We start from the raw sequence: 16,996 nt of genomic DNA, 5'->3' as shown, positions 1-16,996 counted from the left end.
TATTCAGCGTCTCTTAGGCATCCCAGAGCTGAGTTTTCTTTCCCAATGCCAGCTCTATGAAATTATCCATGGCATTGCAAGACAGCTTGAATCCTTTTGTTCTTATATAGCTTCAGATGTATCAAATGGATTCTGCTGCTCAAAAGAGACCATGCAAAAATACTGTCATGGGCCAAAGCATCCTGCAAACTGCAGCTTGTTAAGGATGCTGAGAGCTGTTGGGAGACCCCCACTAACCTCACAGAGCTACAGTTCCCAGAGTTCCCTGGGAAGAAAGATTAACTGTTAAAGCACTCTGGGAATTGCAGCTCTGCAAGAGGAATCGGGGTCTCTTAACAACTCACAGCATCCTTAACAAACTACAGCTCCCAAGTTTCTTTGCCGGAAGCCATGGCTGTTTATTTAAAAAGTGGTATTCTACTGCTTTTAACATATATTGCACATGAGGCTTTGGTTGGAGACAATCGTTCTCCACTCTAGGGCCAGCCCAAGACATTTTGCTGCCTGAGGTGACAAGGTCACAAGGTGACAAGATCTGTAAGGGCAGTGAATCCCGATGTAGATCCTTATTCCCCCTTTGTTCCTGGTGTCAATCTTCATGCCTTCCCTTCTTCCCTCGTGGGGAAGCGGTGCCATTTTGTGGGTCACCTCAGGTGCCAGAATGTCTTGGACTGGCCCTGGGTGGCTCTCTCCTACGATTCCATGTTCATACCTCAGCTGGACTAGCAGTAGAATCTTACTTCAACAATGGTAATGGTATTGCATCTTCCACCACACCTGAAGGCAGCAGGTTACCTTTTAAAAAAATAAAATCCTTTATTGAAATTCAAAGATATCATACAGTATCTTAAATCCGCACATACAAAGAAAAAAACAACCTTACATAAATTTACAGTTAAATATTAAATTACTCTTTCCACATATTTTCTAACTAAACTAAGATAAAATAAGGGCAGCAGGTTACCTTAGCAGGGGGAGGGCAGGCCAAGTCATGTGGTACACTGAGTTCTGTCTTCTTTTGATATATACCCATTTATATTTGGGGTTTTATCAAAGTGGATTACAACCTTCCTTAAAGCATTAAATGCAACATTACAGAATATCAAAATAAAATGCTAGAAAGGAATGTCAAGTATGAAACGCACATTTAAACCAGCATAATTAACAGGGAAACAAAGTGTTCTCTTACAAATAAGAATCAAATACAAAAATACCACAAAACTCCATGTATACAGCATCATTGGCAACTAAACAAAATAATTGATATGGAAGCTGCGACCTCACTTCCTTCCCCTGCCAAGTAACATCTCCTAAATTTGTCCTTAGCAGTCTTCCACATAACATACCTCACTCTCAAGCCTTCCCAACAGAAAATGTTGGTTTGTCTAACTACAAGTATAAAACAGTAATCTGAGAGAATCAAACACTATGCACTAGCGACTAGAAGATCCATAAAACTATTAAGTCGTATACTTACAGCCATGCCATGCCATACTGGAACCCTCCCCCTGAGCATAAAGTTTAGTTTTTATGGGCTGGTGCTTTTATTTTGTACTGTGAGCAAATTCTTATAACACACAAAAAAACAACAACCATAGAGGCAAGTCTCAAGAGCCTTATAACTGTGAAAAGCTGTGTCCGTACATATAAAGTAACTGATTACAGCCTTGGGTATTCTTTATTGCTTCTTGCAGGACACCCTAAACAAAGGTCACCCGTTCCAAGGAATGGATTTTCCACCAAGCCTGACTTGCAGACTCGAGAGGCTGAGCGGCAGCTCATCCAGCAAATGAAGGAGAAGTGTGATGAACAGGCCAGGAAATTCAGCTGCATCCAGGAGGAACTTAAGAGAACCGGCTGCGGCTTTGATGTCTTTGTTATCACAACACAGCATTTCTTTCAGAAAGTAAGGTTTCTTTTTTGCTATCACGTTCCAAATGTTCTTGTTGGTACCTAAACCCATGCAATATTATTTCCCTCTTTTCCAGGGGCTTCTGGTTATTGTAGGTGGTAGAGGGGTGTTATGTCGATCCCGATGCAAAACCTAGGCTTTGACAGCCCTGTTTTGTCAGAGGGGGGAAATTGTGGAGATAGTGTTTAAACAAGGAACAATATTGAGCAAGGCAACCTCAGCCGTTGCCATACATCTCACAGCAGGATTGCATTCTTCAGTCCAAGGGAGGTACATGCCACAGTGTCAACAATTTGTGTGGAAATGACGGCGCTTAATGGTTACCTTGTTTGAAGCAAGAGAAAATGCAATATGGTGGCTGTGTGTTGGCAGCTGTGTCTGCAGTCTTTGTTGCTTTGCATTAGGAATGCTAGAGCCCAAGATTACCAGTGAAGGAGAAACATGTGTCCCCTATACAGAGGAGAGAAACAGATTTGGAGAGGGTGCAAGGGAGTGGGGGGGGGGCTGGGGTGAGTCCCATTGTGCTAGCGGGAGTCATTGCACCGGTTCTGCTAGTGTAGCAGCTTCATTTAATCTGCCCAATGTTCTTGACAATGCCACATCTGGGATAGTAGAACGCCATCTCCCTTTTATAATTGTGCACTTAATATTGCAGTGCTTACATGTTATATAGACATGTAGATGTGTCCTCCCCATTCTCATGCCCGCTGGATGTTTTGGACTACAACTCCCATCTGCCTCAGGCAGCATGGCCAGTGGTCAGGCATAATGGGATTTGCAGTCCAAAACATCTGGACTGCAATATAGAACAATTGCCTTTAATACTCCTGGATGAGAAGTGCTGTCCTGGGTTTTTCTAATGGAGATGATTCACATGTTACACAATTCCAATAGGTAGAAACGAAATGTGAATCATCTCCATTAGAAGAAACCTAGGGCAGCACTTCTGACCCCGGAGTATATGGAAAGTGTTTTGCTTTAGTTCATGTGTTTTTGAAACTCAAAAACTAAAAGCAAGAAAAAGACTGTAAACCAGCCTTTCTCAACCTGTGGGTCCACAGATGTTGTTGAACTACAACTCCCATCACCCCTAGCTAGCAAGGCCAGAGCTCAGGGATGATGGGAGTTGTAGTCCAACAACATCTGGGGACCCACAGGTTGAGAACTGCTGCAACGTTTTACAGTATTTCTATAAGCAGGCAAAAAAAAAAAAAAAGGCAGACAACTTTATCGGTCAATGGGCAGTCTAGAATTTAAATAAATAAATAAATTTTCAGGCAGGTTCAATGAATTCAGGTAAGAATAGTATCTAATCTGTCCCATGCAGGTGCAGATAACTTGAAAGCACTGAGATGGTAGATATCCAGATCCCAGTTTGGGTAATTGAGGACGGGGAGGACCACATCAACAAGCTGTAGGGCAGGTGTGGGACCTTTGTTGCTCTGGTTGCTGCTGAACTACACCTCCCGTCATCCTTGGCCATTGACTATGCTTGCTGGGATTGATGGGAGTTGTCGTTCAGCAACATCTGGAAGGCCAAATGTTCCCCACACTTGCTCTAAGGCCAGTTAAGATGGGACAGAAGCCAGCAACAGGCTTGGGTTTCCCCTGAGCTACTTCCTACCATGGAACTGGGATTTAAATGTTTTATCTAAACATGGCTATGTATAGCCAGAAAGGCTCAGCTCATTCTGGCTATACATAGTCGTTGAACCACACATGCATCAGTGATGTACTGTGCTAAAAGGGAATGAGATCAGTCAAGTAAACAAATGTTCCATAGCTGGATCCCCATACAAAGCAGAAGAATTAGGGTGGTGCATATTATAGTCTTAATTTGTCGCTTCCTTTAGAATCCATTTATAAGCAGCATGCCAACTTTATTGTTTGCATTTGATTTATAGCAGTGATGTAAGTACTTCGAGAGGAAAGCAGAGGAAATTGCTGTGAAACGAAACAAAGAGCTAAAATTCAGAGTGATCTATATGTGCAGATTCCTTGGCCAGCCACATAACAAATTATACAAACGGGGATCTTGCTATTATCTTGTGCATTGAAACTGGGGGGAAATGAAAGCAGTGGTTTGGCACAGGCAGTTAGTCACTTATACAGTGAGTGATTACCACGCTCATGGACTGATGTCTGTTAATTAGTTATTAATTAGCAAACTAATGAGCAAGGGTCAAACTTTGACCTTGGATAGGCATTTGTAGCAACTATTGACATATTGTTGGGAACATCGTACTTGACGGGAAAGTGGAGACTGCTTTGTGCGCTGGCCTTGGTGCTGAAAATGCTGGCTCTGGGTAAACGGTTGTCTCCCAAAATGAATTGGTCATTTCATGTAGCAAGACACTGGGAAATCTCTAATATCAGTTACTGCCAACCTAGGGCAAGTTACACCAGTCAAATAATCAATGAAGAAATACTCTGGCCCAATTTCAAGCAACAAAATTAAATCTGAAATCTCTGTGTTACAAGGGGCAATAGTGACATCTGCTGGGGAAATAACATAAAATAGCATGATAGGTAAAGCAGAAGGTGGTTCCTACATTGGTTCTAAGAGAATAATTTGGTTGCTTTTAACTGGTTGGTTTTAACAAGAGTTGAATGAAAGGAAACTTTCAAGCTTCACAGGACTTTCTTTATTTCAAAATGAAAGGTAAGATCCACTGGATTCAAAATTTCAATTCTGGTTATTGTTGCAGGTTTTTGCTTCCACTATACAGAACACTTTGCAGCTTTTAATATCGTTCAAATGTCATTGCCATCACCTGTGAGTGTGCACAGGACAGTGCTTGGAAAGTTCATTTTAAAAAGGAGTTCTAGTTTACCACCTCTATAAAGGAACTAATTCCGTTCCAGTTCAATTCATAATTCATTCACATAGTCCAAGGTTTTTTGTTTTTTTTTCCCAGGATTCAGAATTTTGCAAACTGCTCTGTCAAAATAAACAATCTACCTAAGAAGACTACAAAAACATCAAAACACACACAGAATGTTGTGAATATACATAACTAACACATATTTAAAGCTCTGGTAGCTAGGGAGTATCTTGAAACGGCAAAAAATGAACCATCTGAGTTTTGCACTTAAAAATGGAGGTTATACATCCAAAAGAAATACAGATACTAATAAGACTACAACTTTATTATTAATATATTTTCTCTTCAATAATAGATCTTGCCTGAACAAGACAAAATATTTTCTAACACATTTCTAGCTGTATTGTCATGTGCACTAATTACCTTGAAATAGACTGGTGGTGCAGCTAAGGGTTGGAGGCCAGAACCTCACAGCCCTGAAAGAAGCTCAGTATGAATATGGTTGAGCAATAAAGCATTACATCTATTGTTCTGCCTTAGAGCATGACACTATGAATCCATGTGTGTTTTGCCTCTCAAGAGCCCAAGGGCTTGATTTGGAAAACCAGGAGCAGATACAGAAGCTAAAGGCTTATCCACACTTACCATACCTTTCCTCCATCCTTTCCTGGCATGGCCTGCAATTTAAAGCTAGGTGTCTGAGTGCCCCCCTTTTTTTGCCCCACAAAAACCTATTCTTTAATGTTCAGTGTCTCCTCTGATTCAGCTTTAAATATTGGGTTTTCATGGGGGAAGTTTGGGGGAGGAGACACTCAGACGCAGAGTGGTAGAGCATGGACCTCAGCCTACAAAGAATGAGAAACAAGGTAAGTGTGGATAAGCTTGACAATTACCCTACAACTTTGCCTGGTTAAGTATTGGTGCCCTCTTCAGGTGCAACAGGGGAAGGAATACGTAGCATTTGCCCTTGTGTTTGGCAGGCAAAGAAAAACCTCTGGACTGGCCAGGTGAAATTGCTAGCACTTGGACCTCCTGCCTTGGCCTTATCAGAAGAGCAAAACCTGTTGTGGTTTAGTCATTTAGTCATGTCCGACTCTTCGTGACCCCATGGACCAGAGCACACCAGGCCCTCCTGTCTTCCACTGCCTCCCGCAGTTTGGTCAAACTCATGCTGGTAGCTTCGAGAACACTGTCCAACCATCTCGTCCTCTCTCGTCCCCTTCTCCTTGTGCCCTCAATCTTTCCCAGCATCAGGGTCTTTTCCAGGGAGTCTTCACTTCTCATGAGATGGCCAAAGTATTGGAGTCTCAGCTTCAGGATCTGTCCTTCCAGTGAGCACTCAGGGCTGATTTCCTTCAGAATGGAGAGGTTTGATCTTCTTGCAGTCCATGGGACTCTCAAGAGTCTCCTCCAGCACCATAATTCAAAAGCATCAATTATTCGGCCATCAGCCTTCTTTATGGTCCAGCTCTCACTTCCATACATACTGGCCTTCAAACTCCTTTTTCATGGTTCTTAGGTTTCCATCTTCTCCCTTTGCCTCCAGGCCAAATTCAGAAATGGCTGCCCACAGTCCTGATCCAGTCCTGACACTGGCATACATTTAGGCATGCAATCCCAATGTATGGAAATATCAAAATATTATACAAACACACACACTTTAATTATGGGGTTAGCAGTATGCTCTGAAAGCAGTAGTGTCATGCTTAGTATGTGTTAAGTGTGTGTGAATATAATTCCTTTTCTCACCAGCATCCTACCATCCAGGTCCTTATTGTGTCCAATTTCAGTCCTGGACTTTTCCATGCAGGTAAGGACACATATGACCTGACTGTAAATTTCTGGATTTTTGAAATCCAGCAAGTATAGATTTGACCTGTAGGCTTCTCCTGCTGTGTACAGGCAGTTGCTGCTGCTGGCATAGCAGGCATTAAAGAAGAGGCATGGATTCAGTTCAAAGACAGGCTGGAATCATAGACTTAGACTCGTTTACATGTGTATACTTGGGGCTTGGAAACAAATGGGAATCTGAAAATATTGCACCCTTTTACCATCACAGAATGCAAAATGGGTCCGCAAGATGGAAGAGAGCTAAAACACCCTAAGCCATACAATGTCTATGTCACAGCATCCTTTTTTTCTCCTCCACCTCTCTGAACACCTGGTGGTCAATTCCAAATTGGAGATAATTACTCCTTAATTAGCACTGATTACATTTTTACCTTTTCAGCTTGCAAGCTCTGGAAGCTGCTAACTTGTCCAATTAGACTGAACAGAGGCACCCCCCTGCTGGCTGAGAGCAAGGACACACACACACACACACACACACACACACACACACACACTTTTTGCAAAGCAATTTACTTGCTGATTCATTCCAAATATGGCAGCAGAGGAGCAGGTGCTAGGATTTGGTCTTCATATGTATTCCTCATCTGGTCTTGCATAGCTTCTGCACTGAGCGAAATGCTAGCTTCGGATTCCAGGAAAATGCTGTTCCATGTGCTAAATCATGTAATACGTGTGTAAAAGAATGGTTCCCCCATTTCTTCTTAGTGAGGCCCCATCTGTGCTCTCCATTTAAAGCATAACGCTTTAAAATCATGCCTCCCTCCCAAGGATTCTGGTTATGGGTGCTGAGGGTTGTTGGAAGAGCCTGAACCCCCTTGGCCTGAGTTCCAGTTCCCTGGGTAGAGGGCTTGGCTGTTAAACCACTCTGAGAACTGTAGCCCTGTGAGAGAGATAGGCCTCTCCTAACAACTCACAGCACCCTTAACAAACTCAGTTCCCAGGATTCTTTGTTGGGAAGCCATGACTGTTTAAAATGTGATGATGATGATTTGAACATATAATGTAGATGGGACCTAATAGGGTGGATATTCAGTTACATTGCAACCATAGACTAGTTGGGGACAAAATGTAGATGGGAACCTACTGGGAAATCTCTGGGTGATTTGCAGTAGATTGACAAGGACTCCTTACCTTTGTCCCTGGTGAGTGGCAATTATGGTCTGGCATGGACTCCTGGTTTCCTGCACATCCAATACATGGCTTTCCACCCTGTCTGATGTACAACTGTTCAATAATAGCAACAAAAAAATTACTTATCCCACCTAAATCAGGCTGCTGCAATGGGGAAAAAAGCTGACCAGGAATGGATTTTTGTGTGATAGGACTGTAAGCTCAGTTCGGGGGGGGGGGGGGATCCTGGGTTCAGACTGCACTCAGAGGCACTCTGTTCATTAATGTGTAGATGACAGGGACCTGCTATCATAAAGATTGAGTAAACATTGTTCAGCCAATAGTTTGCAGTGTTTTTCTAGAATTGGGGACTGAAAAATAATGTGCCTGAGGCAAATATTATTTCCTTTAATTAGGTTTTTTTGTCAATAAATAATTACATAACTGACATCCCAAAACATCAGCTTAAAACCATTAAAGTAACATATTGCAGAAATGGTGCTATTCAGCCTGGCCCTTTATTTGTGGAAAGCTGATTTTTTTGTTTGTCTCTTGGGTTCAGGATGAAACACAATGCTTTTTTAAAAAACAAGTAATCTGATGGTGCTATTCACAAATGCTCTGCTAAAATATATTGTTGCAGTGCAGATTGCCTGACTGTCTTGGCAGTTTTTAAGCCATAATAAGCAGCTTTCTGTTTTCAGGAGATGCAGTTAGAATATAAAATAGTTTAACTTCATTGAAATGTATGTGAATGCCATGTTTTAAATTTAAAGTTATGTGTTCCTTTTAAACTTGTGTGGCTGCATCAATAACAAAATAACAAAAAACAAAACCACCAATCCTCTGCATTGATGTACAGTGGTACCTCGGGTTACATGCGCTTCAGGTTACAGACTCCGCTAATCCAGAAATAGTACCTCGGGTTAAGAACTTTGCTTCAGGATGAGAACAGAAATCATGCTCCGGCAGCACAGCAGCAGCAGGAGGACCCATTAGCTAAAGTGGTGCTTCAGGTTAAGAACAGTTTCAGGTTAAGAATGGACCTCCAGAATGAATTAAGTACTTAACCCGAGGTACCACTGTAAATCAAGTTTGGTAGCAATTATTTCATAGAATCCTAGAGCTGGAAGGGACCACGAGGGTCATCTAGTCCAACCCCCTGCAGTGCAGGAATCTTTGGCCCAATGTGGGGCTTGAACCCACAACCTTGAGATTAAGAGTCTCATGCTCTACCAACTCACACAGGAGAGACAGGGTGTGTCTATGTGGGAGGAGTCTTGCCTTTCATTTCCAAAATGAACTACATCTTGAACTGAAGCTCAATAAGAATGCAGAAGTTTTCAGTCACTGTAAATGCATCACTCCATGATTGTATCTTCACTGACAGAAAACAAGAGGTTATCCACACAAACCCTTTGATTGGTTTCTTTCTGCACTGCAGATAACGTCATTTAGTGTTATGTGAAACATCATTACTTACTGTCCTATTTCCCTTTGCAGTTTACTCCTCCGAAATAACATTAGCATGCTTAATTAAATTACAGGGAGAAGGGAATTGGAGGTTGCCTGCTTTGCAATTTGATTATGGTCTGACATTGTAGCTCTAGTCATGTTAGGCACGACACAGCGGCTATTCTGATAACCTGCTGATGGAACACTCTGGATGGGAAAAGTCTAAACGTAAGCTAGGGACAACATAGCTCAGTTGCAAACAAAGGTTGAGTGGTCTAGGGTTGGTGTGTGTGTCAAAGACCTGTTACTATTTAAGTAGCAGCGTCCCTGCCTCCAGTGCCCAAGAGCCACCCCAAGCAGCATGAAAGGCGAGCTTGTTAGTCACTGATAATAATAATTCTCATTTTTTGTGCTGATTGCAGCCAATCAGAGTGAAAGGAGATGAGGACTGGGTCCCAGGGTCACTCTCATTGCAGCTGCCCCTCTCTGATTGTCACCAGTTAATGTGTCCAGTGGGTTTCAAGAGTATTTAAGCCTAATTTCCTCTACATTAAGGGCATGATTTAGTCAGGAATGAATGGAAGACTTTGTATTCCAGTTTTTATTTTTTCCGGTTCATACTGAGTTGAGAGAGGAACAAAATGGCTGTGTTCACCATTTCTGCCCCCTTTTTATTTCTCACTCTCCTATGTGTCTCACAGCGGCCTTACAGTGAGTGACAGCTGGTCCATTAAGGCAAATGGGGCAGTGTCCCAGCCACGTCAGCCAATCCCACCTGCCTGCCTGTCTGCTCACAAGCAGCCCAGGAGGTGGCACTCCCTATCAGCTGCCTCCTCCTTTGTCGCAGTGTTTCCCTGGGTGTAGAAGTCAGCAAGGAGGAAGATGGGGACAAAACCAGAATCAGGCTTCTGCTTGCTATTGACTATGGTGGCACCTGCTGTCGCTCCTCCTTCCTTCTGCCCTACCAATCCTTATGGCCACAGCTGCAGGGACAAAATGAAACATACAATATACACATTTTGAAAAGTAGATTAAAACGTCACAAATCGATCAAAGGGTCGTAGCCAGTATGGCACTGGATGACGATAATTTTGATTTCTGCTTGGGCAACAGAACTCCCCTCCCTTCTTCCCTCCCCCCCCCTTATGGCCCCCTAAATCTGTCCTGAGGGTTCCCCCAACCCTTTGGAGCAGATTTGGGAAGGGTGCAGGATGTGCACAGCAGAAGGAAAAGGAGGAAACGTTCCAAAATCCTTGCACTAACGGAGCAAGTGCATTGGATTCCACCCGTCAGATGATCATTCAATGAGCGAACGCCTCCCTCCCCATCCACCAAGGGGTTCTCTGTAGGCTTAGGTGGATTCATCCATTTCTTACTCCCAATATCTGTGACTTTGGTGCAGCTGAGAGTTGTTCAGTGAGGTCTACTGAACTCACTATATTATTTGTTTGGTGCATTGCTATCCCACTTTTTTTTCTCAGGGGAGATCAAGGGTGGTGTACATAGTCCCCCCCCCCATTTAATCCCCACAACAACCCTGCGAAGGAGGGAGGGAAGGAGGGCAAAGAGACCATGGCTGGCCTAAGGTCACCCAGTGAGTTTCATGGCTGAGTGGGAATTTGTAGCCTGGCTTTCTCTTTCTACTTTCTTCTCCTCCTTTTTAGCATTTCATTATTAGGTCGCCACCGCCGTCAAAATGTTTCCAAGGATGAGGACCCTTGTTACGGATAAGGATCCCATTTGCTACGGCATCACAAAAGGTTCTGACACAAGCTTGTCTCTTCCACTGCAGGAGAGTGGTTGTGACAGGCAAGGAATTAAGTGAAGTTTATAATTTGATAAACTGAGCCCCCCATGCAGCTGGTGTCACAGATGATACCTTTGTTATTGGAGAGGAAATTGAGTTCACCTGCAGTATTCAAATAGATGACACTTTCAGAATGGCTTTTTAGGAATGCACTTTGCAGTTGCCTAGACGTTTTTGTCATCTGAGCATCTAAACTGCTGTGTTTTTGTTTGTTTTACTAAATGAAAAATGAAAACAGTAACAACATGCGAAGTGGCTGATGGATTTCCCCCCACAGTATCTTACAGTGCCAGTAAATTCTGGCCTTTGCCACAATGGCCTCATTATTTGTGGGCATGTGATAAAGCTTTCGCTTTTAATTCTTCAGGGTTACTAGCAGACTTTCTCACTATACAGAAAAAGCCTTTTCTAATAGCAATAAAAATCCATAAAAAGAAAATCTTATTAATTAAACAAGTATAATCCTGGGCATGTTTAGAGGCATGTGGCCCTGCAGCAAAGGAATGGAATTCTTCCTCCTTGCTGCAAAGGACCTTGGGTAAATGAACCTGACAAATGCAGCGTGGCCCCACTAGGTAGGGGTTCACCCAATGCCCCTGCCAAGCCAAAAGGATTCAATGCCAAAACAGCATTGGGTGACAAAGAGTGCCCTTAACCCAACAATGCCACTGGTTTTAAGCCCACCAGATCTTAACTTTTCTTTCCTGCCCAAGCTGAGAACCAATTAAGCCAATACAAAACAGCACCCCCAAGGACAGGACTCCCAGCAGTATGGAGTAGGCAAAAAAAATAGGGAGTCCCAAGACCAATCAGGCACTCTCTTCAAAATTCTTACTCATCAGGCAACAAGCAAAGCCCATATTCCATAAGGAAGAAAGGAAGAAGCTGCAAAGAGAAGAGTGAAGTGTTGGGGTGTGGGTGGGTGGTGGGTGAAGCCAGTTTCTTACAAAGTGTGGCTTCCTCTCCATCCCGATTGTCCTGATGGTCCACCTGACCATTCCCCAACTCTTCCCCAGGGCAAAACCATTTTGAGTCTTTTTTCCCAGGGGAGTTGGGGTGTGGCAAATTCACCCCCACTCAAGGCAAAAATAACTTTCTGGATCCCCAGCCAATTCAGGGATGGGGAACCTGTGGCCCCCCAGATGTTGCTGGACTGCAGCTCTCATCATTTCTCTGTCCCTGCATCAACGAAATATGTCATGAAAGCTATCAAGGGTCAGTCTTACACAGACTTCCAAGAGAGTTGGGGGGGGGATATCAGAAAGGCCCTTGATATACCAGCTATTAGTTAACTCATTGTAAACTGTTATGCTCCAGGTCATATACATGTCCGTCTTCCTTATTTTTCTGGAGAGAGAGAAAATATTTTTCATGTCTGTCTTTCTTATTTTATTGCAAGGACTTGGTTCTGACCTCTTTCTCTCACCATTTTACCAAAATGAAGCATGAACAAATGGTCTCAGTGTTATAATAGTGCCAATTAATTACAATCAATTAATATGACGCATGATAACGTCTCACTATTGCAAATAATAACCAAGAAGTAAGAGAATATTTGAGATAACAAACCATGTGGATCTGCATAACCAAATTTTCACTATATTATTGTGATTATTATTATTATTGGCTGAAATCCTATATGCATGTACTTGGGAGGAGGTCCCATTGAACTCAATGGGACTTATTTCTAAGGAGGTATGCATAGGATTGCTCCATAAATTTGTTAGTTTAATCAACTCAAAATTAGCTCAGGCTTAACAAAGTCGTTTGCCTCTTCAGATTTCAGTTTTAAAACTCTCTCTAGATTACATATTCAGACTGATTACAGATTGTTTATTTGTCTAACGTTGTTGTTGTTGTTTAGTCGTTTAGTCGTGCCCGACTCTTCGTGACCCCATGGACCAGAGCACGCCAGGCACTTCTGTCTTCCACTGCCTCCCGCAGTTTTGTCAGACTCATGTTTGTAGCTTCGAGAACACTGTCTAACCATCTCATCCTCTGTCGTTCCCTTCTTCTTGTGCCCTCAATCTTTCCCAACATCAGGGTCTTTTCCAGGGAGTCTTCTCTTCTCATGTCTAACTTTAAACATTGCAATTCACATCATACAATAACACACACACACCAAAAAACAACAACTATTGCTGCAGTCATGAAGCAACCATGGCCTCACCTTCTCATGATCCTTCTCTACCAAAGGCCTGGTCAACAAAGTAAGTTTATAAGGCAGATTTTTAGCTCAAACCTCTTCACAGAAACAGGATAAAATATATTCACTGGGTTTTATTATTCATTTATTAAACAAATTTATAGGCTACTTCGTTGTATAAAGCCATTGAAGCAGTGTAATCTGAATTAAAAGTACCTGTTTTCTGTGCTGTGTCAGATGGATAAGCTATGCTCATAAACAAAACAAAAGAAACATAAGAGTCAAAAAGGCATTCTGAGCGTACCTCGTGAAAGGGCCCATAACTCTTCCAGGTCAGTTCTAATCCCATTCAGTGAGTGAGATCTGTATTAGTGTGCCAGTCTCCCCCATAGTCTTCACACAATGAAGCTGTGATTGCTACAGAGTCTGTATGTCAGCCTCATGGGCTCATAGCTCACCCTGTAAAGCTGTAAGTGACCTTTTAAAAATTGCTTGTGCCAGAGACTAAATTCTGCATGTGCGGTGTGAAAAGACTGATGTTGTTTTAGACTGTTAATTTTAAGAAAATGGCACTCGTGTTGAGCATATCTGTGTCTAGTGTGTCAGCATAGCCCAGGGGACCAGGAGTAATGGACAGAGGGCAGGAAGGGAGTTCAAAACAGCTGTATATATACATTACCTTACTTCATTACAGTATGCAGTATGTCAGGCAGCACATAACCAATAATCAGAAATGCCTAGTTCAAGAAATCTAATTCGCTGGAAATCCACATCTCCCACGTGCCATACATGCACTCTTTTATTTCCAAGGCCTGACAAGCCTGTAGATTAAAAAGTGAAATTGATTGTTATAATAAAAAGAATAGCAAAGCTAACAAAAAAATATTTTCCAATTACGAGCCCTCCCATTCTTTTCATACAAGAGCATAATTAATCAAATGGTGCTTCTTGGTAGAACTGCCCCTGGTAACAGCAAAGAGAGAGCCCAATGTGTCTGGGTCAAAGAAAAAATATGGTTATATGCTCACCACTTCCCAGAACAAAGGAATAAGACCAGGGTTGAAGGGTTTTGTTTCCTTTGACTGAGAGAGAGAGAGAGGGAGAGAACACACATATCAAAGAAATTAGGAACGAGGAGAAATCCTGTCAGTTCACATTTTAATGCAAACCTGCCTAATTTGCACAATATGCAAAGTGAAACATAAAAGGTAAAGGGACCCCTGACCACTAGGTCCAGTCGTGGCCGACTCTGGGGTTGTGACGCTCATCTCGCTTTATTGGCCAAGGGAGTTGGCGTGCAGCTTCCGTGTCATGTGGCCAGTCATGTGGTCTGTCGAACCAAAGCAGCACACGGAAACGCCGTTTACCTTCCCGCTGGAGCGGTCCCTATTTATCTACTTGCACTTTGAGGTGCTTTCGAACTGCAGGAGCAGGGACCGAGCAATGGGAGCTCACCCCGTCGCAGGGATTTGAACCGCCGACCTTCTGATCGGCAAGTCCTAGGCTCTGTGGTTTAACCCACAACGCCATAGCTATCATTAAAAATGCTCACTTCTCTGAATTTTGTGATGCCTCTCTCTAGCCCCTACAAAATATACAGTCAAACCTTGGTTGTCAAATGTAATCCGTTCCATTCGACTTCCGAAACGTTTGACAACCAAGGCGCAGCTTCTGATTGGTTGCAAGAGCTTCTTGCACTCAAACAGAAGCTATGCCGGACGTTCGAGTTCTAAGACCAGAGCATTTACTTCCAGGTTTTCGGCGTTCAGGAACCGAAACGTTTGGAGATGGAGCTGTTCGAGAACCGAGGTTTGACTGTATATACAAATATATATATATGGAACTATGGAACTTGCTCCCACAGAAGGCAGCGATGGTCACCAATTTGGGTGACTTGAAAAGGGGGGTAGACAAATTCATCCAGGTAAGGGCTGTCAATGGCCACTAGCCATGATGGCTGTGCTCTGAATGACAGTTGCTGGAAACCACGAGAGGGGGAAGTGCTCAGGTCACGTTTGCGGGTTTCCCACAGGAATCTGGTCGGCCACTGTGAGAAAAGGATGCTAGACTAGAGGGGCCATTGGCCTAATCCAGCAGGTGCTTTTTTTTGTTCTTATGTTAAAATGCATTATATTTGGGGAAATTGCTTTTTAAAATGGCATGTTTTAGGGAAAATGCACACAAAAATGTGCAGAAATTTTCATGTCTTCTTAAAAATAAGTTTGCAGACAGATGCAGAAATGGGAAAAACTGAAGGCTGGAAAAACGTGAAACTGAGGGAAACGGACATTTATATATTTGTCCATCCCTAAAGGAAGATATACATTATCTTTGTAATACTTGCTTTGTTTACTCACATAAATCCCTAAAAATTAGGCATCAGGTCTAACATTCCCGTTGTTGAAACCCTCAAGGCTACAAAAATCCAGATAAACTGTTTTCTGCCTTTCATTCGCTACATTCAACATGCAAAACTAACCCCACCTGCTTCTCTGCCCTCTTAGTAGGTAGAGGGTGAGATCAATATATTAGGAAGGCATTCCAATTCATGAAAGAATATTAAGCCTGCAATGGGAGCAAATCCCATTGAATTGTGACTTGTTTCTGAGTAGATTACACTGCAAATACTTGTTAGTTGTCCATCCACAAGACAGCCGACTAACAATATTGCTTTAATAATCCATCTCTACATTCTTATTATTCTCACTGTAAAAATAAAGAAGTTTCAGTATTGCCTGCATTGCAGACATAAACCTTTCATGACTCAGAGCCTGAGACTGTATTGCACAGTTAAGAAAATGGCACCCATTATGACCTTAGAACCACAAATGAACTTTTGTCTTTGTTCATATGGTCAGGATTTTTATATCACTGTTTTTCATTCTCAAATGGCTTAACACAAGCTGGGCAGGAGGGTTCAGAGGTGACAAGACTCAGTATGAAAACGGTGCATTAAAGTGTCACTTGTCTTAGCAGTGCTATTGGTAAAAGCCATTGTTGCATCAGAGAACATTGCATCAGGATTGTTAGTCATCCATTTCCAGAAACCAAGAGAATCGCATGGCAGAAAACCATGTGGCTGCACAATTCCCATACATCCTTTAGATGTATGGAATTGCACTGCAGAGGAGCTTCTTCTGTTCCATTTAGGTGCATGTGAAAGGGACCACGTAAAAAGTGTACTGAGTATTTGGTGGACAAGGCCTCTTTTTGTGAATGTTATTCAGGGATTATGGGGTTTTGTAGACATGTTCCTAAGTGTGATTAGGGGACCAAAGCTGATTATGAATATTTTCTGCTGCTTAAGGAAAAATTGACCTGGTCACAGCTCTGCCAGAGCAGTGGTTATGAACAATTTACACGGACAGGTTTTCCTCTCGTTTACACTCTGCTATATATATTGCCTGGCGTGCTCTGGTCCATGGGGTCACGAAGAGTCGGACACGACTAAACGACTAAACAACAACAACATATATATTGCATTATATATACACACTGAGTTGAATAAGTAACAATGTAAGCCTATGAATGAATGCTTGGAAATAAACTCTACAGTGGTACCTTGGGTTACAGACACTTCAGGTTACAGACTCAGAAGTAGTACCTCGGGTTAAGAACTTTACCTCAGGATGAGAGCAGAAATCACACAGTGGCGTTGGCGCGGTGGTGGCATGAGGCCCCATTAGCTAAAGTGGTACCTGAGGTTAAGAATGGACCTCCGGAACGAATTACGTTCTTAACCAGAGGTACCACTGTATTGGGTTGAGTGATACAGACTTGGCCTCATTAATTTGAATGAGGCTTAAGCTAGGTATGCCCAAGGACTTCGTTTATTTTGCAAATTCTGGCATTATTTGACCTGATCTGTACCTCCTGGACTAATGGATGCG

At 42.6% G+C, this 16,996-nt stretch overlaps 1 protein-coding gene across 3 annotated transcripts in view; it reads left to right on the top strand.

The window, feature by feature from the left end:
- The window catches only part of MTUS2 (microtubule associated scaffold protein 2), a 300,965-nt gene that overhangs the window by 250,875 nt on the left and 33,094 nt on the right, over positions 1-16,996 (top strand). For all 3 annotated transcript variants that reach the window (XM_083498852.1, XM_083498853.1, XM_083498851.1), the window contains one exon: positions 1,695-1,906. In XM_083498852.1, the coding sequence (XP_083354978.1) occupies positions 1,695-1,906 (212 nt within the window). The remainder of the gene's footprint in view (positions 1-1,694; positions 1,907-16,996) is intronic.

The sequence above is a fragment of the Podarcis liolepis genome, assembly GCF_965112155.1.
Source record: "Podarcis liolepis genome assembly, chromosome: 4".
NCBI classification, from domain to species: Eukaryota; Metazoa; Chordata; class Lepidosauria; order Squamata; family Lacertidae; genus Podarcis; species Podarcis liolepis.
This window is presented reverse-complemented; position numbering and strand designations above follow the sequence as displayed.